The sequence below is a fragment of the Salvelinus alpinus genome, chromosome 7 (genome assembly GCF_045679555.1).
Source record: "Salvelinus alpinus chromosome 7, SLU_Salpinus.1, whole genome shotgun sequence".
In the NCBI taxonomy this organism is placed as follows: Eukaryota; Metazoa; Chordata; class Actinopteri; order Salmoniformes; family Salmonidae; genus Salvelinus; species Salvelinus alpinus.
The window spans coordinates 20,722,485-20,746,832 of NC_092092.1; the positions used below are offsets into that span (position 1 = coordinate 20,722,485).

A 24,348-nucleotide genomic window follows, 5' to 3' on the forward strand; every position below is an offset into this window, starting at 1 on the left:
CAGGGTAGAGTAGGGTGTAGAGCAGAGCAGGGTAGAGCAGGGTAGAGTAGGGTGTAGAGCAGAGCAGGGTAGCGTGGGGTGTAGAGCAGAGCAGGGTAGAGTAGGGTGGAGCAGGGTAGAGTAGGGTGTAGAGCAGAGCAGGGTAGAGTAGGGTGGAGCAGGGTAGAGTAGGGTGTAGAGCAGAGCAGGGTAGAGTAGGGTGTAGAGCAGAGCAGGGTACAGTTGAGTAGAATAGAGCAGAGTAGAGTAAATTACAGTAGGGTTGAGTAGAGTAGAATAAGTAGAGTAGGGTAGAGTACAATCTTAGAAAAAAAGTGGCTATCTTGAACCTAAAAGGGTTCTTCGGCTGTCCCCATAGGAGAACCCTAATTGGTTCCAGGTAGAACCCTTTTGAGTTCCACGTAGAAACTGTTCCACAGAGAGTTCTAAAAGGAACCCAAAAGAGTTTTCCTATGGGGACAGCTGAAGAACCCTTTTTTTCTAAGAGTGTAGGGTTGTGTAGAGTAGAGTAGGGTTGAGTAGAGCAGAGTTGAATAGAGTAGAAAAGTAGAATAAGTTAGGTGTCTATGTAAGGTGTTTCTGTGAATCACATGTGAATCACTCTCTTGAACAACACAGCTGTTTGGCTGGTGAAACAGCTGAACAGCTGAGGATACAGGAGTTGGGTCTCACACACACACACACACACACACACACACACACACACACACACACACACACACACACACACACACACACACACACACACACACACACACACACACACACACACACACACACACACACACACACACACACACACACACTTCCCGTCACTGTTATGTGAGTGTTGTTTCTGACCAAGCCTTTGTGTGATGACGTCATGCAAAAAGCTTTTGACTGGACAGGAGCCACAGGGGTTATTATACATATCCATTCACTCACTGATGTCGTTACAAAGCCTTTGTACGTGGGGATGTCATCATTTGACTGGACAGGGCATATGGTTATTACACATGTATATCTTTGTTTGAGTCCCTATGTAGTGGGACGCAAATAGAGCAGTCTTTCCTAAGCTTTGATGATTTGAATCAGCTGTGTAGTGTTTGGGCAAAAACCAAAAGGTGCGCCTCTTGAGGTCCCCAGGACTGAGTTGGGGATCAGAGAACAGGGTGCCATTTGGGATACATCCCTCTCTATGTAAGGTATTCATTTTCAGTTCACTCCATCAACCAATGACTCAGACAGGGACACACTATTACAGTAAACCACCACACAACCAGAAAGTGACAGGAAGCCTGCTATTGTACTAGAGAGAACTGGGATGTGTCCTAAATGGTACCCTATTCCCTACACAGTGCACTACAGATCTAGGACCAGGATAATAACTTTCAGCATTCCCTAAAAATTACAACTCCTGCATTGCTACACACAGGAGAGGTTACTGTTGACTCAACAGTAGAGTGAAACACTTTAGTTCAGGACAGAGAATAGAGAAGTTGAGCGTCTGTTGGGTAGAAAAGAACGACGTCAGAAGATGAACCAACAATCCCCCATCTCATACAACGCATGCACGCGCTCACACACACACACACACACACACACACACACACACACACACACACACACGCACACACACACGCACACACACACGCACACACACACGCACACACACACGCACACACACACGCACACACACACGCACACACACACGCACACACACAGACACCACCTTATGAACAAACTGACTGACAATACAATGATATGATCATCTCACTTCTTGAATCTTGGTACCGAAATCTCAATATGAAACTGACATTGTTAATATTGAAAGTGCAACAAAACCTTTTACAGTAGGCCATTTCAAATTTCTGCTATTCTAAATCTCACAGAGGCATAGATGAATCAATAGAATAGAATACTTTTTGAGACCCATGGGGAGACCCACTGCCCCTTTCAGTGATTGAGAGAGGCAGTGAGCGCCATAGAAATAGAATGGAAACGTCCATTCTAATAATCATATTTCTAGGGTGATAGCATCAATGTCTTCCAGGTTCCAGGAGGAGACTCACCTTGTTGACCCGAGTCCCATACGTGACGATGACATCATAACCCATGAGGATTCCGTTGACCCTGTCCTGGGGCGGTTCCTTCCATCGGATCACCAGCATTGACTCGTTTAACATAACAGTCACGTTACGGGGGTAGACTGACGGTACTGGAGTAACAAAGGGAAGGGAAAGAGAGGGTCACACACTCAAATATGATCTTCAATCTTGGAATCTGTGATAATACTTAAATAGAGCTCACATACAACAGACTACTTTTGCAAACACTGGCACATTCGCATTGATAAGAACACTGAAATGTTGATTAATGTGCACGGTCTGTCACGGCTTTCTACTTCCTCCTCCTTTCTACTTCCTCCTGGCTCTGGTCAGGAACGTGACATAACCCCCCCCCTTAAGGTGCGAACTCCGGGCGCACCAGCATAAAGTCTAGGGGAGGGTCTGGGTGGGCGTCTGTCCACGGTGGCGGCCCTGGCGCTGGTCGTGGTCCCCACCCCACCATAGTCAAACCCCGCTTCCTTGGCCTCCTCCCAATGACCACCCTCCATATAAACCCCATTGGATTAAGGAGCAGCTCCGGACTGAGGGGCAGCTCCGGACTGAGGGGCAGCTCCGGACTGAGGGGCAGCACCGGACTGAGGGGCAGCACCGGACTGAGGGGCAGCACCGGACTGAGGGGCGGATCCTGGCTGGCTGGCTCTGGCGGATCCTGGCTGGCTGGCTTTGGCGGATCCTGGCTGGCTGGCTCTGGCGGATCCTGGCTGGCTGGCTCTGGCGGATCCTGGCTGGCTGGCTGGCTCTGGCGGATCCTGGCTGGCTGGCTCTGGCGGATCCTGGCTGGACGGCTCTGGCTGATCCTGTCTGGCGGAAGGCTCGGCACAGACAGACAGCGCTGGGCAGGCAGGCAGCTCAGACAGCGCTGGGCAGGCAGGCAGCTCAGACAGCGCTGGGCAGGCAGGCAGCTCAGACAGCGCTGGGCAGGCAGGCAGCTCAGACAGTGCTGGGCAGGCAGGCAGCTCAGACAGCACTGGGCAGGCAGACAGTTCAGACAGCGCTGGGCAGGCAGACAGTTCAGACAGCGCTGGGCAGGCAGACAGTTCAGACACTGGCTGTGCTGGAGAGGAGGAAGGCTCTGACAGCGCTGGACAGGTGGAAGCAGCTGGAGAGAGAACCCGGAGAGACAGCCTGGTGCGGGGGGCTGCCACCGGAGGACTGGTACGTGGAGGTGGCACCGGGTATACCGGACCGTGAAGGAGGACACGCGCTCTTGAACAACGAGCCTCCCCAACCTTACCAGGTTGAATGGTCCCCGTAGCGCTGCCAGTGCGGCGAGGTGGAATAGTCCGCACTGGGCTATGCTGGCGAACCGGGGACACCATCTGTAAGGCTGGTGCCATGTACGCCATCTGTAAGGCTGGTGCCATGTACTTCATGGCACCCGGCTCGATGCCCAACCTAGCCCTACCAGTGCGGCGAGGTGGAATAGCCCGCACTGGGCTAAGCACGCGTACTGGGGACACCGTGCGCTTTACCGCATAACACGGTGTCTGACCAGTACGACGCCCTCTCACTCCACGGTAAGCACGGGGAGTCGGCTCAGGTATCCTACCCGGCTTTGCCACACTCCGCGTGTGCCCCCCCCAAGAAATTTTTGGGTCTGACTCTCGGGCTCCCAACCGCGTCGCCGCGCTGCCTCCTCATACCAGCGCCTCTCTGCCTCCAACTCCGCCTTGGGACGGCGATATTCCCCTGGCTGAGCCCAGGGTCCTTTGCCGTCCAGGATCTCCTCCCAAGTCCACGAGTCCTGTGTCCTCGGTCTCTGCTGCTGTCTGTTCCCACTCTGCTTGATCCTTTTTTGGTGGGTGTTTCTGTCACGGCTTTCTACTTCCTCCTCCTCGGACGAGGAGAGGCGAGAAGGATCGGACCAACACGCAGAGTGGGTAGTGCTCATGATAATTTAATAAATCGAAACTGAACACTTACAAATACAAAAACGTGACAAAACCGACAACAGTTCCGTGTGGCACAAACACTGACACGAGATACAAACACCCACAAAACACACGTGAAACCCCGGCTGCCTTAGTATGATTCTCAATCAGGGACAACGATTGACAGCTGCCTCTGATTGAGAATCATACCAGGCCGAACACAAAACCCCAACATAGAAAATCACACATAGACAGCCCACCCCAACTCACGCCCTGACCAACTAAATAAATACAAGAAAAAGGAAAAACAGGTCAGGAACGTGACACGGTCCTTCACGGTTGCATCAACATTTTTATATAGGAGGTGATGAAACAAATAATAAATAATTTTCAACATGTCTAGTCGTCAAAGAAAATGACTGAGATGAGGCCACATTCGGGCCAACCACTTCTGATGTTTCCTACAGCATGGAAAGATTTCTGTCAGATCTGTAGACTAAAATATCCCCAACAGCGGCTTTAGTTTAGAGAGGAAGTCGGAAGCAGCCCCACCCGTACACTATGAACTGCATGCTTTCTCCATGAGACCACTCCTGCTTTTGCTTCCTATGTGGCCTCTCAGGAAGATATACAAAGACAATATCAGACATATTCTGGATGTGATGAACATTTCACTAGGGAACCCCCTGTCATGCAAAATATAATATGTACTGTACTTCTAACAATTTCTGATCAATGAAATTAAACTGATTTCTGAATACTTGATGGGATGAGGGGACAAGAAAACTAGCACGGATCCAAACTGAATTGCTCTCTTTCGTGAAGTGAAACAACTGTGAAATGTAACAATTCAATTTGGATCCCCCCAGGCTACAATAACACAACACACAGCCATGCATCTTATACAGAGGCAGGACCTAACACAGGATCTACAGAATCCCATACAGGCAAGTGCGTATGATGTATGCAGTCTTAAGAAGGCAAGGACCTGGACAGGCTGCTCCTGCGATCTATGCATTTTCTATGCATGAAAACACGACTGAAATCTCCAAACTGACCCATGGCCTGGCTGCAGTATAGCGGATCATGATGTGGTTGAAACATTGTCACCAATAATTCACATGGGAGCATAGAATCCAGTGTACAGAGTCTCTTTTCACCTTATATTGAAAATGTATTGATGTTCAGCACCTGCTCAAAGACAATGGGTCTGTGTCCTAAATGGCACCCTATTCCCTACATTGTGCACTACTTTTTACCCGGGCCCATAGATGTTACCCACCTCCTTCTGTAGTGTTGCTCTGGACCCAGGTACTGACTGGTGAATGGCCAAGCTCATTGCTACAGGAGACGCTCATGTTGTACCAGGTCATGGCCTGTAACCCCGGGACATCACTCTGGAACGGAGGAGCTGTAGTGTTGATTATCCTAGCCAGCCTGACCTCTCCTCTCCTTCGGCTCACCTCTTTCACCTTGAAGAGAGCACAGGGAAAAATATCGGTTAGAAAAATATATAGCCTACTGTAGACACACATTCAGGACAGAATTTTCTTTTAAAAAGATACATTTGTGCAAAAATATCACAAAGTGGTTTAGGAACAACACTGCTGACTCTGCTGACGTCAAAGTGAGGGGCATTGTACCAAACAAGCCATCAGCGAGTATCAAAGCCAATGAATATTTCCGAAACTGTGCTTTACCCACGTGTTCAGGCTCTGGCCCAACCCATCGGTTTCTGGGACCAATCAAAACACTTTGAATGTGTTCGCATTCGAGAAGTCATCAGGTAGGAGATCAAATCCAGACTTATAGTGGAGAAGAAACGTTAGAGCTTTTTTCCATCTTCGTAACATTGCAAAAATCTGAAACTTTCTGTACAAAAATGATGCAGAAAAGTTAAACCATGCCTTTGTCACTTCTAGATTAGACTACTGCAATGCTCTACTTTCCGGCTACTCGGATAAAGCACTAAATAAACTTCAGTTAGTGCTAAACACAGCTGCTAGAATCTTGACTAGAACCCAAAATGTGATCATATTACTCCAGTGCTAGCCTACTGGCTTCCTGTTAAGGCTAGGGCTGATGTTTAGATTTTACTGCTAAACTACAAAGCATTACATGGACTTGCTCCTACCTATCTCTCCGATTTGGTCCTGCCGTACATACCTACACATACGCTAAGGTCACAAGACACAGGCCTCCTTATTGTCCCTTGAATTTCTAAGCAAACAGCTGGAGGCAGGGCTTTCTCATATAGAGCTATATTTTTATGGAATGGACTGCCTAGCCATGTGACAGACGCAGACTCGGTCTCAACCTTTAAGTCTTTATTGAAGACTCATCTCTTCAGTAGGTCCTATAATTGAGTGTAGTCTGGCCCAGGGGTGTGAAGGTGATCGGAAAGGCACTGGAGCAATGAACCACCCTTGCTGTCTCTGCCTGGCCGGTTCCCCTCTCTCCACCGGGATTCTCTGCCTCTAACACTATTACGGGGACTGAGTCACTGGCTTACTGGTGCTCTTCCATCCCATCCCTAGGAGGAGTGCGTCACTTGAGTGGGTTGAGTCTCTAACGTGATCTTCCTGTCCGGATTTGGCTCCCCCCTCGGGTTCGTGCCATAGGGGACATCTTCGTGGGCTATACTCGGCCTTGTCTCAGGATGGTAAATTGGTGGTTGAAGATATCCCTCTAGTGGTGTGGGGGCTGTGCTTTGGAAAAGTGGATGGGATTATATCCTGCCTGTTTGGCCCTGTCCAGTGGTATCGTCGGACGGGGCCACAATGTCTTCCGACCCCTCCTGTCTCAGCCTCCAGTATTTATGCTGCAATAGTTTATCTGTCGGGGGGCTAGGGTCAGTCTGTTATATCTGGAATATTTCTCCTGTCTTATCCATTGAATTTAAGTATGCTCCCTCTAATTCTCTCTCTATCCTTCTCCCTCCCCTCCCGGGGGACCTGAGCCCTGGGACCATGCCTCAGGACTACCTGGCCTGATGACTCCTTGCTATCCCCAGTCCACCTGGTCGTGCTGCTTCTCCAGTTTCAACTGTTCTGCCTGCGGCTGTGGAACCCTGACCTGTTCACCAGACATGCTACCTTGTCCCGGATATGCTGTTTTCGACTCTCTCTCTCTACTGCACCTGCTGTCTCTAACTCTGAATGCTCGGCTATGAAAAGCCAACTGACATTTACTCCTGAGGTGCTGACCTGTTTCACCCTCTACAACCACTGTGATTATTATTATTATTTGACCCTGCTGGTCATCTATGAACGTTTGAACATCTTGGCCATGTTCTGTTATAATCTCAACCCGGCACAGCCAGGACTGGCCACCCCTCAGAGCCTGGTTCCTCTCTAGGTTTCTTCTTAGGTTCCTGCCTTTCTAGGGAGTTTTTCCTAGCCACCATGCTTCTACATCTGCATTGCTTGTTGTTTGGGGTTTTAGGCTGGGTTTCTGTATAGCACTTTGTGACATCGGCTGATGTAAAGGGCTTTAATTAATACAATTTATTGATTGATTGATGGTTAGAGGGCGTGGCGTTTGGCCGGAACGATGTGTATGGGTGGCAAGGCTAGTTTCTCTGTGTCATCATACACCATCTAGGCAGAGAGTGTGGAGCTTTGCTTACCTTGATCTGGCAAGTAGTGAGTGGGGAGAATCCATCGTGTCCAGGGGTCCATCTCAGAACTAGTTTGTTAGATTCACGTTGTATCACTGTGACCTCAGAGACAGGAGCTGGAAGCACTGCAAACATACCAAACACAATCCATCATCACGAGAGAAGGAGAATCAGAATCATCTTTATTTGCCAAGTACATTTACATGTACTAGGACTTTGACCTGAAATGGTGCTGCCAGAATAAACAGAATATACAGACAGAATATATTGATGATTATAAACTGCGTGGTTCAAGCCCTGAATGCTGATTGGCTGACAGCTGTAGTATATCATGTATTTTTACTTCTCTAATTATGTTGGTGACCAGTTTATAATAGCAATAAGGCATCTCGGGAGTTTGTGGTATATGGCCAATATACCACGGCCAAGGGCTGTATCCAGGCACTCTGCGTTGCGTCGTGGATAAGAACAGCCCTTAGCCGTGGTATATTGGCCATATACCACACCCCCTTGTGCCTTATTGCTTAAATAAAATCCACATAATCCCAATACAGTAATAAATACAGCCAAAACAGCAATCCATAAGTTAACAAAGAAAACCGAAAAACACCAGAGCAGTGACCTAACACCGCGGCTGCCTCACCAAGAAGTACCGTGGCTGCCTCACCAAGAAGTACCGTGGCTGCCTCACCAAGAAGTACCGTGGCTGCCTCACCAAGAAGTACCGTGGCTGCCTCACCAAGAAGTACCGTGGCTGCCTCACCAAGAAGTACCGTGGCTGCCTCACCAAGAAGCACTGTGGCTGCCTTACCAAGAAGCACCGTGGCTGCCTCACCAAGAAGTACCGTGGCTGCCTCACCAAGAAGTACCGTGGCTGCCTCACCAAGAAGTACCGTGGCTGCCTCACCAAGAAGTACCGTGGCTGCCTCACCAAGAAGTACCGTGGCTGCCTCACCAAGAAGCACCGTGGCTGCCTTACCAAGAAGCACCGTGGCTGCCTCACCAAGAAGCACCGTGGCTGCCTCACCAAGATGGCGTAGCAGTCGGACGTGTGTTTGTCTTGTCCCGTGTAAATAGTCCTCGTTTTTTTTTCGTATGCATTTCGTATATATTTTAATTTCACTTTCCATTTAGGAACTGAATATACATTCCGCCTCACCCAATGTGGTACGGATCTGCTATTTCTTTTATACTTTAGAACCGTAACCCCAATCAGAAGCTAGCCAGATAACTAGCTACTAGCTAGTAGTCAGTTAGCCACTGCTGCGGTCTTCACCCTTAACTCGGACACCAGCCAGCTTCAGCTCGGGCCAATACCTGCCAGTCTGCAAGCGCGATATCAACCCAGAGCATATAGGACTGCTTTTTCACTACCACATCACCGGATTTTTTTCCTTCTACTTCATCACCGGATTTCAGCCGCAGGCTCTGGACACTTGCACCTTGATTTCGCAGCTAGCTAGCTGCAAACCGTGTGTCTATTGGCTTACGTCGATCCCGGAGCAAACGTAATTTATTCCGGAGCTAGCTGAGGAGCTCCATCAGCCATTCCTGGGCTACAGTCACCTATCCGGACCCGTTTTTTTGTTTTTTTTGTTGTTGCTGCAGATACGGAGCCCCAACGGGCCTTCACGACTGACTGCCGACGTTACCTGCCCGAGGGAGTTATCCAACTGGCACCCCCGTCCCGACGTTACCTGAACGCTCATCTGGGGCCCGCTAATCGTTAGCTGTCTTATCGGCTGCTATCTGAATAAGTATATCGGACAATTATTATTATTATTATTATTTTTATTTATTTTTTCTTGGGCCACTATATCTATTTTGCCAATTTGGATTGATCCCCTCTACCACACGGAACCCCACTAACCTACCGACGGAAACGCACGAGGTATCTACAATTAGACCTCCATCCTATGCTATCTATCTACCGACACCCTCTACCCGGCCTACTGTCTGGATCGCCGTGACCCCAACCTACCTCTACTCACTGGACCCTTATTGATCACTCGATTAAGCATGCCTCTCCTTAATGTAAATATGCCTTGTCCATTGTTGTTCTGGTTAGTGTTTATTGGCTTATTTCACTGTAGAGACTCTAGCCCTGCTCACTATACCATATCCAACCTCTCAGTTCCACCACCCACATATGCGATGACGTCACCTGGTTTCAATGATGTTTCTAGAGACAATATCTCTCTCATCATCACTCAATACCTAGGTTTACCTCCACTGTATTCACATCCTACCATACCTTTGTCTGTACATTATTCCTTTAAGCTATTTTATCGCCCCCAGAAACTTCCTTTTACTCTCTGCTCTAGTAGCTCTAGACGACCAATTCTCATAGCTTTTAGCCGTACCCTTATCCTACTCCTCCTCTGTTCCTCTGGTGATGTAGAGGTGAATCCAGGCCCTGCAGTACCTAGCTCCACTCCTATTCCCCAGGCGCTCTCTTTTGATGACTTCTGTAACCGTAATAGCCTTGGCTTCATGCATGTCAACATTAGAAGCCTCCTCCCTAAGTTTGTTTTGTTCACTGCTTTAGCACACTCTGCCAACCCGGATGTTTTAGCCGTGTCTGAATCCTGGCTTAGAAAGACCACCAAAAATTCAGACATTTTCATCCCCAATTACAAGATTTTCAGACAAGATAGAACGGCCAAAGGGGGCGGTGTTGCAATCTACTGCAAAGATTGCCTGCAGAGTTCTGTTTTACTATCCAGGTCTGTTCCCAAACAATTTGAACTTCTACTTTTAAAAATCCACCTCTCTAAAAACAAGTCTCTCACCGTTGCCGCCTGCTATAGACCACCCTCTGCCCCCAGCTGCGCTCTGGACACTATATGTGAACTGATTGCCCCCCATCTATCTTCAGAGCTCGTGCTGCTAGGCGACCTAAATTTGAACATGCTCAACACCCCAGCCACCCTACAATCTAAGCTTGATGCCCTCAATCTCACACAAATTATCAATGAACCTACCAGGTACCACCCCAATTCCGTAAACACGGGTACCCTCATAGATATCATCCTAACAAACTTGCCCTCCAAATACACCTCTGCTGTTTTCAACCAAGATCTCAGCGATCACTGCCTCATTGCCTGCATCCGTAATGGGTCAGCGGTCAAACGACCTCCACTCATCACTGTCAAACGCTCCCTGAAACACTTCAGCGAGCAGGCCTTTCTAATCGACCTGGCCGGGGTATCCTGGAAGGATATTGATCTCATCCCGTCAGTAGAGGATGCCTGGACATTTTAAAAAAATGCCTTCCTCACCATCTTGAATAAGCATGCCCCATTCAAGAAATTTAGAACCAGGAACAGATATAGCCCTTGGTTCTCTCCTGACCTGACTGCCCTTAACCAACAGAAAAACATCCTATGGCGTTCTGCATTAGCATCGAACAGCCCCCGTGATATGCAACTTTTCAGGGAAGCCAGAAACCAATATACACAGGCAGTTAGAACAGCCAAGGCTAGCTTTTTCAAGCAGAAATTTGCTTCCTGCAACACAAATTCAAAAAAGTTCTGGGACACCGTAAAGTCCATGGAGAATAAGAACACCTCCCAGCTTCCAACCGCTCTGAAGATAGGAAACACTGTCACCACCGACAAATCCACTATAATTGAGAATTTCAATAAGCATTTTTCTACGGCTGGCCATGCTTTCCACCTGGCTACCCCTACCCCGGACAACAGCACTGCCCTCCCCTCTGCTACTCGCCCAAGCCTTCCCCATTTCTCTTTCTCCCAAATACAGTCAGCTGATGTTCTAAAAGAGCTGCAAAATCTGGACCCTTACAAATCAGCTGGGCTAGATAATCTGGACCCTTTCTTTCTAAAACTATCTGCTGAAATTGTGGCCACCCCTATTACTAGCCTCTTCAACCTCTCTTTCGTGTCGTCTGAGATTCCCAAAGATTGGAAAGCAGCTGCGGTTATCCCCCTCTTCAAAGGGGGGGACACTCTTGACCCTAACAGCTACAGACCTATATCTATCCTACCCTGCCTTTCTAAGGTCTTCGAAAGCCAAGTCAACAAACAGATTACCGACCATTTCGAATCCCACCATACCTTCTCCGCTATGCAATCTGGTTTCAGAGCTGGTCATGGGTGCACCTCAGCCACGCTCAAGGTCATAAACGATATCTTAACCGCCATCGATAGGAAACAATACTGTGCAGCCGTATTCATTGACCTGGCCAAGGCTTTTGACTCTGTCAATCACCACATCCTCATCGGCAGACTCGACAGCCTTGGTTTCTCTAATGATTGCCTCGCCTGGTTCACCAACTACTTCTCTGACAGAGTTCAGTGTGTCAAATCGGAGGGTCTGTTGTCCGGGCCTCTGGCAGTCTCTATGGGGGTGCCACAGGGTTCAATTCTTGGACCGACTCTCTTCTCTGTATACATCAATGATGTCGCTCTTGCTGCTGGTGATTCTCTGATCCACCTCTACGCAGACGACACTATTCTGTATACTTCTGGCTAACAACCCTCCAGGCGAGCTTCAATGCCATACAACTCTCCTTCCGTGGCCTCCAATTGCTCTTAAATACAAGTAAAACTAAATGCATGCTCTTCAACCGATCGCTGCCTGCACCTGCCCGCCTGTCCAACATCACTACTCTGGACGGCTCTGACTTAGAATATGTGGACAACTACAAATACCTAGGTGTCTGGTTAGACTGCAAACTCTCCTTCCAGACTCACATCAAACATCTCCAATCCAAAGTCAAATCTAGAATTGGCTTCCTATTCCGCAACAAAGCATCCTTTACTCATGCTGCCAAACATACCCTTGTAAAACTGACCATCCTACCAATCCTCGACTTCGGTGATGTCATTTACAAAATAGCCTCCAAAACCCTACTCAATAAATTGGATGCAGTCTATCACAGTGCCATCCGTTTTGTCACCAAAGCCCCATATACTACCCACCACTGCGACCTGTACACTCTCGTTGGCTGGCCCTCGCTTCATACTCGTCGCCAAACCCACTGGTTCCAGGTCATCTACAAGACCCTGCTAGGTAAAGTCCCCCCTTATCTCAGCTCGCTGGTCACCATAGCAGCACCTACCTGTAGCACGCGCTCCAGCAGGTATATCTCTCTAGTCACCCCCAAAACCAATTCTTCCTTTGGACGCCTCTCCTTCCAGTTCTCTGCTGCCAATGACTGGAACGAACTACAAAAATCTCTGAAACTGGAAACACTTATCTCCCTCACTAGCTTTAAGCACCAGCTGTCAGAGCAGCTCATAGATTACTGCACCTGTACATAGTCCATCTATAATTTAGCCCAAACAACTACCTCTTTACCTACTGTATTTATTTATTTATTTTGCTCCTTTGCACCCCATTATTTCTGTCTCTACTTTGCGCTTTCTTCCACTGCAAACCAACCATTCCAGTGTTTTTATTTTTTATTTTACTTGCTGTGTTGTATTCACTTCGCCTCCATGGCCTTTTTATATTTTTATTTATTTATACATATATTTGTTTGCCTTCACCTCCCTTATCTCACCTCACTTGCTCACATTGTATATAGACTTATTTTTTCTACTGTATTATTGACTGTATGTTTGTTTTACTCCATGTGTAACTATGTGTTGTTGTATGTGTCGAACTGCTTTGCTTTATCTTGGCCAGGTCGCAATTGTAAATGAGAACGTGTTCTCAATTTGCCTACCTGGTTAAATAAAGGTTAAATAAAATAAAATAAATAAAAAACCAAGAAGCACCGTGGCTGCCTTACAGGGCACCACACACTGAGATTTAGGGCACTATTACTGCTCAGACAGCCTGAATGTGCACTCAAAAAGATCAAAGCCCATATTCACAAAGTGCTGATCTAGGATGATCTCCCCTGTCCATGTTATCTTATTCAAACAGTTCAAAGTGTGGGAGGAGACTTTGGAGTCCACATTACCTTTAATGTTGACGTTAGCTTCCCTGGAAGTAGTGACACCTTTCTGGTTGTGGGCCTCACAGCTGAACTGGGTGTACTTGTCCACACCTACAGACAAAAACATAACACAGCAGAACATGTTAACTGAATTGTACAGTCGGACAAGGTAATGGAACACGTTTTATAATGATAATGCTTCCAATGTAAAGTTTCACTTTGTGTATAACCAAATAAAAGTATGGTGGAGTAGTTTCAGTTCAACTTCGTGAACTCAACCGATGAAATATTTCAATTGAAACTTTTACAAACAATATATTTATCATGGGCATACAGTACAGTAACTACTGAAATGCAATAGAAAGTAAGTCAAGGTCTTGATAACGTTCATGCCTCTACCAACTACCACACAAATAGAAACCAACTGTCATATTGTGTCAGCCGCAAAATGAACATCTCAAACAATGTGATACAAGCCAACTAAACCAACTTTTTAATTTCATTCCCTTCCACTTACCGCCTGAAAGAGAATGTTACTAATAATAGTTTACCATTAGCAGAATACAGGACTACATGTACTGTAGTGGGTAAAGTGTTAGACCATGAAAAAGACTGATGAGAGCTGTGTCAGCTTGACAGGGGGAAGAGCTTTAGTCCTGAGTAGGCCTAAAGAGAATTATTGAGTGGTTTGTTGTGAGTGTGAGATTAAACGCTGTAAACCACACTCATCCTTGAATCATCCTTGAATCATCCTTGACAAAACATAGGCCTAGTGTCAGGTTAGATAAGTGTCAGGTTAGATAATGGCAGTACCTCAACAATAAACTAATCTTTTGAATCTTTCCACTTTGCAACAGCTTCTGCTCTACTAAAGTCCCGACTGGACCAATGGCGTCTCTCTCAATGCCTGGGTTCTTTCTCCTGGCTACCACCACACAGGAGCAGTGTTTAAACCCTGCATCTGCCCAGCGTAGGCCTGCTCCATATAATGTCCCTTTTGTGCTGTTGTTTTTTTCCACACTGTCCAGTGTTTCATGCTTGGAAACTTTTTCCACAACAATGCACTGCTTGCTCTGCCTCCAAGCTCAGAAACCATTCCACAATTCACTTCTTGCTCTGCCCACGAGAGCTGACTGGAACTGGAAACAGATTGGCTTGTTATTGTTTTCATTTTTCTGAATATCTAATGAATCTGTTTTGTAGTGTACCCTCAGTGTGAATCTACATTAGCCTTTACCAATTGAAACTTCTACCACCACCATACAACAGACCTTTAGACTGCTGAAGCAAGTACACACATTTTTCTTCAGGACATTTACCTTTTATAGTTTTGTTTACTTTCCTCTGAATATCTAATGAGCCTGTTGTCTTGGTGAGGAGTAGAAACATGATGTGCAGAGTATTATGGGTAATGTACATTCCTAGAAAAAAAGGGTTCCAAAAGGGGTCTTCGGCTGTCCCCATAGGAGAACCCTTTTTGGTTCCAGGTAGAACCCTTTTGGGTTCCATGAAGAACCCTCTGTAGAAATGGTTCTTCATGGAACCCAAAAGGGTTCTACCAGGAACCAAAATGGTTCTACCTGCAACCATAAAGGGTTCTTCAAAGGGTTCTCCTATGGGGACAGCCAAAGAACACTTTAGGTTCTAGATAGCACCTTTTTTTCTAAGAGTGTAGTACATAATGCCACATCTGTCTCGTCAGGGTATTGAGCCTCTCACTCAGTTATCACGGCAGTCAAATATTGACATTTTAAACAAGTGAGTTTCAAAAGTACAGAAACTTACCTCCTAAGTCCAGTATAAGGTCTATATAAATACCTACGAATCCTTTATAAACTAAAATCTTATGCTTTGGTAAAACTATGATCAAAGTTTTGACATCTCTCAAAGTCTCATGATCTCTCTCATTTTCACTCAGAGTTACTAAATACTTCCAGCAGGGTTGAAGTTCTTCAAACAGACAAATAAACGAACCTCCCATTACGAACTGAGATAGGCTGTAGAGAAGCCAGTGTATGGTCACAGAGAGGGAGAGAGAGTGAAAGAGAGGTAGAGAGAGCGAAAGAGAGATAAAGACAGAGAGGAAAAAGAGGAAGAGCGAGCGAGAGAGTGAAAGAGAGAGAGAGAGAGAAAGAGAAAGCTTAAGAGAAAGAAAGAGAGAGAGCGAGTGAAAGAGAGAGTGAAAGCGAGAGAGAGATAGAGAGAGAGAGAGAGAGAGAGAGAGAAAGTAAGAGAGAGAGAGGGAGTTACTCAGTTTATGATACTGGTCTATTAGAGCAGAAAAGCCTTTTTTGGCAAACCAAGGTTTGTCTATTTCAGGCAACAGCGAAAAGAGCCAAATCTAGTAAATAACAGCCAACGACTGCGTCCAGCTTCCCTTTCTAGAGAAGAGACTGTAAGTAAGTCCCAAATGCCGCCCCATTCCCTATATAGTGCATTACTTTTGACCAGAGTTCTATGTCCCTGGTCAAAAGTAATGCACTATAAAGGGAATAGGGCGCCATGTGGGTCACATCCAGAGAATGAACAGCGTCTTTCAGAGGGCCTTCCAACTCACAGATCATTTAATGAGTACTAAAGAGTCTAAATAAAAAGACAACACACAAAGCAAAGGTCAGACACTTGCTCTTCACACCGACACCATTTATTGGTGGCTGTCCTCGACAACTCCTGCAGCTCAAAACAGAATCTTTTGAGACTTGCACGTGACCATTCCAACTAAAAGGCTAACAACATTGAATCTGGTTTAGTGGATTACAGTAAATGCATAGAGAGAGTGAGTGGGTGGAGTGAGCCGAAACTGGGTTCAAATACTATTTAAAATCTCTCAAATACTTTTAGCATTTGCTTAAGTATGCCTAGAGTGCCAAATGGGCAGGGATTTGCACTTTTGTGACTATTCTATTGGTCCGATTAGGTCAGGCAACCTCAATCAAGCCTAGATGTATGATCTTTCTATAACCAGCTAGCCAAATGTATGATCTTTCTGTAACTAGCCCTGGAAGTATTGCATTGCGGTTCCAAGTCCAACAAACAGTGTGTAATTATCAGGTTTGGCAAGGTTCCATTCTATTTCTATGGTTCCATTCTACCAGGCTTTCACTGCTGAACTGACCTGGTTGCAGAACAACCTCATATAACCCAGTATGCGTCCCAAATGGCATTATATTCTCTATATAGTGCAGTGCACTGCTTTTGACCAGGTTCCATTGGGCTGTAGTCAAAAGGAGTACACTTGGGGACACACATTTCTGCTCTTTTTTATATCAATGCATCACATTTAGCCCCAATGTCTTTTTCCATTTTCAACTAAAGTAGAATCTAAAATCTTTGAATACACTGTAACACATTTGTTCCCTTTGTGCTCTGAGGAGATTGTGGGCATGTAATGTGGCCATGGTCTGACCCTGTACTGTGCCTCTGGGGACTAGGTTTGTAAATCATTATGTAACATCTATTGTTCTGGGAGAGAACAGTGGCTAACTGGACTTTAATATACAGAAAGGGAAATGGTCAGAATTTGAGGGAGCAAAGGCTACCTGTAACAACAGTAGGCTACCACCCCAGTAACAAAAGCTGAACAGGCCCAGTCAGAATCGAGTCAGAAAAGGGAAGGAAACTGCTCAGTGTTAGTGGGAGGAAAGGCTACCCGTAACATCCAGAGATATGGATGAAAGTAAACCCTGCCAGCCTGCAGCAAGGCAGTCCCCAGCCAGCTCCCCTTTCCAGTCCCTCCCTGTAAAGCAGAGAGGGGTGGTGGGCCATCCCGTGAATGAGGCCTTTGTCCAGCCAGGGAACCATCCCCCGATCTGTCCATCTTCCCTACAACCCCCATCACACACACACACACGCACACACGCAAACACACACACACACACACACACACACACACACACACACACACACACACACACACACACACACACACACACACACACACACACACACACACACACACACACACACACACACACACACACACACAACCCCAGCCACAGCACATGCTGGAAGAAAACACAACTCTGGCCTCTAACCCTCCACCCTTCACCTTCCCGCCAGTAGCTCTACAACTCACAACTGTGTCTGGACTACTAAAGGCTCTACAACTCACCACTGTGTCTGGACTACTAAAGGCCCTACAACTCACAACTGTGTCTGGACTACTAAAGGCCCTACAACTCACAACTGTGTCTGGACTACTAAAGGCCCTACAACTCACAACTGTGTCTGGACCACTAAAGGCTCTACAACTCACCACTGTGTCTGGACTACTAAAGGCTCTACAACTCACCACTGTGTCTGGACTACTAAAGGCTCTACAACTCACCACTGTGTCTGGACTACTAAAGGCCCTACAACTCACCACTGTGTCTGGACTACTAAAGGCTCTACAACTCACCACTGTGTCTGGACTACTAAAGGCCCTACAACTCACCACTGTGTCTGGACTACTAAAGGCTCTACAACTCACCACTGTGTCTGGACTACTAAAGGCCCTACAACTCACCACTGTGTCTGGACTACTAAAGGCTCTACAACTCACAACTGTGTCTGGACTACTAAAGGCTCTACAACTCACAACTGTGTCTGGACTACTAAAGGCTCTACAACTCACAACTGTGTCTGGACTACTAAAGGCTCTACAACTCACAACTGTGTCTGGACTACTAAAGGCTCTACAACTCACCACTGTGTCTGGACTACTAAAGGCTCTACAACTCACAACTGTGTCTGGACTACTAAAGGCCCTACAACTCACCACTGTGTCTGGACTACTAAAGGCGCTACAACTCACCACTGTGTCTGGACTACTAAAGGCCCTACAACTCACCACTGTGTCTGGACTACTAAAGGCCCTACAACTCACCACTGTGTCTGGACTACTAAAGGCTCTACAACTCACAACTGTGTCTGGACTACTAAAGGCTCTACAACTCACAACTGTGTCTGGACTACTAAAGGCTCTACAACTCACCACTGTGTCTGGACTACTAAAGGCCCTACAACTCACCACTGTGTCTGGACTACTAAAGGCTCTACAACTCACCACTGTGTCTGGACTACTAAAGGCCCTACAACTCACCACTGTGTCTGGACTACTAAAGGCTCTACAACTCACCACTGTGTCTGGACTACTAAAGGCTCTACAACTCACCACTGTGTCTGGACTACTAAAGGCTCTACAACTCACCACTGTGTCTGGACTACTAAAGGCTCTACAACTCACAACTGTGTCTGGACTACTAAAGGCCCTACAACTCACCACTGTGTCTGGACTACTAAAGGCCCTACAACTCACCACTGTGTCTGGACTACTAAAGGCCCTACAACTCACCACTGTGTCTGGACTACTAAAGGCCCTACAACTCACCACTGTGTCTGGACTACTAAAGGCTCTACAACTCACCACTGTGTCTGGACTACTAAAGGCCCTACAACTCACCACTGTATCTGGACTACTAAAGGCCCTACAACTCACCACTGTGTCTGGACTACTAAAGGCCCTACAACTCACCACTGTGTCTGGACTACTAAAGGCCCTACAACTCACAACTGTGTCTGGACTACTAAAGGCTCTACAACTCACCACTGTGTCTGGACTACTAAAGGCTCTACAACTCACCACTGTGTCTGGACTACTAAAGGCCCTACAACTCACCACTGTGTCTGGACTACTAAAGGCTCTACAACTCACCACTGTGTCTGGACTACTAAAGGCCCTACAACTCACCACTGTGTCTGGACTACTAAAGGCTCTACAACTCACAACTGTGTCTGGACTACTAAAGGCCCTACAACTCACCACTGTGTCTGGACTACTAAAGGCTCTACAACTCACAACTGTGTCTGGACTACTAAAGGCTCTACAACTCACAACTGTGTCTGGACTACTAAAGGCTCTACAACTCACCACTGTGTCTGGACTACTAAAGGCCCTACAACTCACCACTGTGTCTGGACTACTAAAGGCTCTACAACTCACCACTGTGTCTGGACTACTAAAGGCCCTACAACTCACCACTGTGTCTGGACTACTAAAGGCCCTACAACTCACCACTGTGTCTGGACTACTAAAGGCCCTACAACTCACCACTGTGTCTGGACTACTAAAGGCTCTACAACTCACCACTGTGTCTGGACTACTAAAGGCCCTACAACTCACCACTGTATCTGGACTACTAAAGGCCCTACAACTCACCACTGTGTCTGGACTACTAAAGGCCCTACAACTCACCACTGTGTCTGGACTACTAAAGGCCCTACAACTCACAACTGTGTCTGGACTACTAAAGGCTCTACAACTCACCACTGTGTCTGGACTACTAAAGGCTCTACAACTCACCACTGTGTCTGGACTACTAAAGGCCCTACAACTCACCACTGTGTCTGAACTACTAAAGGCTCTACAACTCACCACTGTGTCTGGACTACTAAAGGCCCTACAACTCACCACTGTGTCTGGACTACTAAAGGCTCTACAACTCACAACTGTGTCTGGACTACTAAAGGCCCTACAACTCACCACTGTGTCTGGACTACTAAAGGCTCTACAACTCACAACTGTGTCTGGACTACTAAAGGCTCTACAACTCACAACTGTGTCTGGACTACTAAAGGCTCTACAACTCACCACTGTGTCTGGACTACTAAAGGCCCTACAACTCACCACTGTGTCTGGACTACTAAAGGCTCTACAACTCACCACTGTGTCTGGACTACTAAAGGCCCTACAACTCACCACTGTGGCTGGACTACTAAAGGCTCTACAACTCACCACTGTGTCTGGACTACTAAAGGCTCTACAACTCACCACTGTGTCTGGACTACTAAAGGCTCTACAACTCACCACTGTGTCTGGACTACTAAAGGCTCTACAACTCACAACTGTGTCTGGACTACTAAAGGCCCTACAACTCACCACTGTGTCTGGACTACTAAAGGCCCTACAACTCACCACTGTGTCTGGACTACTAAAGGCCCTACAACTCACCACTGTGTCTGGACTACTAAAGGCCCTACAACTCACCACTGTGTCTGGACTACTAAAGGCCCTACAACTCACCACTGTGTCTGGACTACTAAAGGCCCTACAACTCACCACTGTGTCTGGACTACTAAAGGCGCTACAACTCACCACTGTGTCTGGACTACTAAAGGCCCTACAACTCACCACTGTATCTGGACTACTAAAGGCCCTACAACTCACCACTGTGTCTGGACTACTGGTGACACAAATGTAAAGTTGTGTATCGTGTGCGTAGCAGTGAAAATCAATGCAGTGCTTTTTGATAACACTACCAAGGGGTAACATATATATATAAACTGAACAGTACCGGACCCAAATCAAACCACAGAGCTCAAAAGATTCATTAATTATTTGTATCCCTTTTTCATGGTCTCCAATTGGTAGTTACAGTCTTGTCCCATCGCTGCAACTCCCGTACGGACTCGGGAGAGGCGAAGGTTGAGAGCCGTGCGTCCTCCGAAACATAACACAGCACTGGCGCACTGCTTCTTGACACAATCCCCGCTTAACCTGGAAGCCAGCCGCACCAATGTGTCGGAGGAAACACTGTACACCTGACAACCGTGTCAGCGTGCATTGCACCCAACCCGCCACAGGAGTCGCTAGAGCACGATGGGACAAGAACATCCCTGCCAGCCAAACCCTCCCCTAACCCCAACGATGCTGGGACAATTGTGCGCCACCTCACAGGTCTCCCGGTCGCGGCCAACTGCGACAGAGCCTGGACTCAAACCAGGATCTCTAGTGGCACAGCTAGCACTGTGATGCAGTGCTTTAGCCACTCGGGAGGCCCTAGATTCATAAATTCAATGGAAAATATATGAAAGAATAAAATACAATTAAATATGGGGGATTGGAAACAATGTCCCCACCAAACAATTTGATAGAACCCACAATCTATATGCAATATTAAAGCTGATCTACCCCCCCACCCAAATAAAAAAATTATAAAAAATAAAGAATGCTTGGCCCCAGGTCACCAAGTAAATTAACTGCTGTAAATTGCATAGAGCCAATGTTATGTTTTCACATTGAAGACAGGTGTTTGTCTGTGGGAGAACCTAACGGAGGCAGGTAACTTCAAGTTTTATGCTCACAACACTGCTCAGCTTCAAGATATTTATTACTAATTAATCATTAAGGTCCCTTTAGGTGTTTTGGAGCGTTTCAAAGGTGCAGTCCCCACTCTGTCAGTCCAGGATTCAAATCATAACTAATTTAGCAAATCTCCAGGCCAACATGTTGTAGCCTACTCAGTCTTGAGCAGTGGTGGGTAAAGTAACCAACTGTCATACTTGAGTAAAACTAAAAATACCTTAATAGAAAATGACACCCAGTAAAATTCTACTTGAGTAAAAGTCTAAAAATATTTGGTTTAAAATATACTTAAGTATCAAAAGTAAACATATAAATCATTTAAAATTCCTTAGCAAACCAGAAAGCACAATTTTTTAAATATATTTTTTTTAATGTATGGATAGTCAGTGGTACACCAACACTCAGACGTCATTTACAAACTAAGCATGTGTGTTTAGTGAGTCCACTAGATCAGAGGCAGTAGGGATGACCAGGGATGTTCTCTGTTTAGTGAGTCCACTAGATCAGAGGCAGTAGGGATGACCAGGGATGTTCTCTGTTTAGTGAGTCCACTAGATCAGAGGCAGTAGGGATGACCAGGGATGTTCTCTGTTTAGTGAGTCCACTAGATCAGAGGCAGTAGGGATGACCAGGGATGTTCTCTGTTTAGTGAGTCCACTAGATCAGAGGCAGTAGGGATGACCAGGGATGTTCTCTGTTTAGTGAGTCCACTAGATCAGAGGCAGTAGGGATGACCAGGGATGTTCGATTGATAAGTGCATGAATTGCACCATTTTCCTGTCCTACTCTAAGCATTCAAAATGTAACGAGTACTTTGGGGGTCAATGAAAATGTATGGAGTAAAAACATGGCACCACTGGTCTTGACACGCAACACATTCCCATTCATCAAACCACACAAAACATTCCCATTCATCAAACCACACAAAACATTCTTGCACAAAAAGCTTATCTTGACCCTTGTCAATATCAGATTCCTCCCCACCAAACTAACTGAAAGGATCCATTTTCCCCAATAACCAACATGGTTATCTTAGTATACAGTCCAGACAGACAGACAGACAGACAGACAGACAGACAGACAGACAGACAGACAGACAGACAGACAGACAGACAGACAGACAGACAGACAGACAGACAGACAGACAGAGACACGAGACAGAGACTGTAAGAGACACACAGTGAGAGACAAAAAGAGAGAGGAAAATGGAGAGAAGAGGGAGAGAAGAGGGAGAGAGAAAGAGATGGAGGGAAAGAAAGGGAGAGACAGATGCTGAGACTGTAGATAGACAGACTGACATCATAGTATTCAGACCTCCAACACATCTCTGCTACAGCTGAGTAGGACACAGCTCTGCACATTTTACACTGATAAACACACAAACACTGACACAAATGTCCTTTACCATCACTTATGAATAACCAACCAAATGTGCTAGACTGCCTGGACATTGAGCGATATGAGGAAACCGTATTCCCTCCATAATCCACAACACAAGTTCTTCTTGGTCCTCATACTCTCTTTTGGTCTTACTTCCTCTATCTCAGTCTTACTTTCTCTTTATCTCTCTATCTATCTCGATCTCTCAGTCTCTCTCTCTTTATCTCGGTCTCTATCTATCTCTCCCTCTCTCGCTCTCTCTCTCTCTCTCACCCTCCCGGTCTCTCTTTCTCTCTTACATGAAACAATTCATTTTAATGAAATAACAAGGTAATTTAATTCAGATAAGGGGACATTTTTTTTCAATCTTAATAATATGCACACAGAACAAAACATTTCCCTTAAGAGACCTATGCACACATTTTCTTTAGGACCTAGGGAATTTTGTATGCCAGAAAACCCAACTCAACATTGCAAAATACAACATGACCTACAGTACATTTGTGGTGTTATAAAGGAGAGAATCAGGTGAGCCGCTAAGATCCCTATTCAATCTACGTCTGTGTATTAGCCAATGACCTGAATTCAAAGTTTAGCAAAATGGGCAAAGCGCGTTGTGGAATTCCACTTTTTTTTTATTTTAAGAGGTTTTCTAGGCCTTAGGAGAAAGGCTAAGGGTATCTCCAAAATGGCACCATATTCCCTATGTAGTGTACCACTTTAGACCAGAGGCTCTGGTCAAAGGTAGTGCACTTGATAGGAAATAGGGTGGCATTTGGGATGCAAACTAAGATGATGGAGCAATAGAACAATCCAATACACCTCCAGACTCTTTGTGAAACCCAGAAAGAGGTACTGAGATAATATTGGCAGCCAGTTCAATACTTCATATGAAAGCAAGAGATTGTATGTGCATATGTGTGTGTTTGTGCATGTTCGTGTGTATGTGCATGTGTATAGGTGCATATGTGGGTATATGTGCATGTGTGTGTGTGTATGTGCATGTGTGTGCGTGCGTGTATGTGCATATGTGTGTGTGCATATGTGTGTGCATGTATACGCACGTGCGTGTGCTCATCTGTGTATGAGCCTGTGCATGTGCCCGCGTGTGTGTGTGTGTCTCTCTCACCTGGTACAGTGTAGTTGCTGGGGGAGGAGGTAATGTACCCTGTCACAGGCACACCGTTGCGTAGCCAGTGGATCCTGATAGGATTCGGGGGACCCACCGCTTCACACGACAGGTTAAAGGGGCTGTTACGAGTTACGTTCTTGTCATCAGGCTGTCTGGTGAACGTTGGTAGACCTAAAAACACACACAGACAAACAGAGTACAT

General features: G+C 46.3%; 1 protein-coding gene across 1 annotated transcript in view; it reads right to left on the reverse strand.

Moving 5' to 3' along the window:
* mertka (c-mer proto-oncogene tyrosine kinase a) overlaps positions 1-24,348 on the reverse strand; it is a 47,419-nt gene that overhangs the window by 17,347 nt on the left and 5,724 nt on the right. Inside the window, exons 5-9 of the mRNA XM_071409376.1 lie at positions 24,144-24,317; positions 13,534-13,620; positions 7,608-7,723; positions 5,262-5,451; positions 2,052-2,197 (exon numbers count right to left, since the gene is read on the reverse strand). Coding sequence (XP_071265477.1) covers positions 2,052-2,197; positions 5,262-5,451; positions 7,608-7,723; positions 13,534-13,620; positions 24,144-24,317 — 713 coding nt within the window. The remainder of the gene's footprint in view (positions 1-2,051; positions 2,198-5,261; positions 5,452-7,607; positions 7,724-13,533; positions 13,621-24,143; positions 24,318-24,348) is intronic.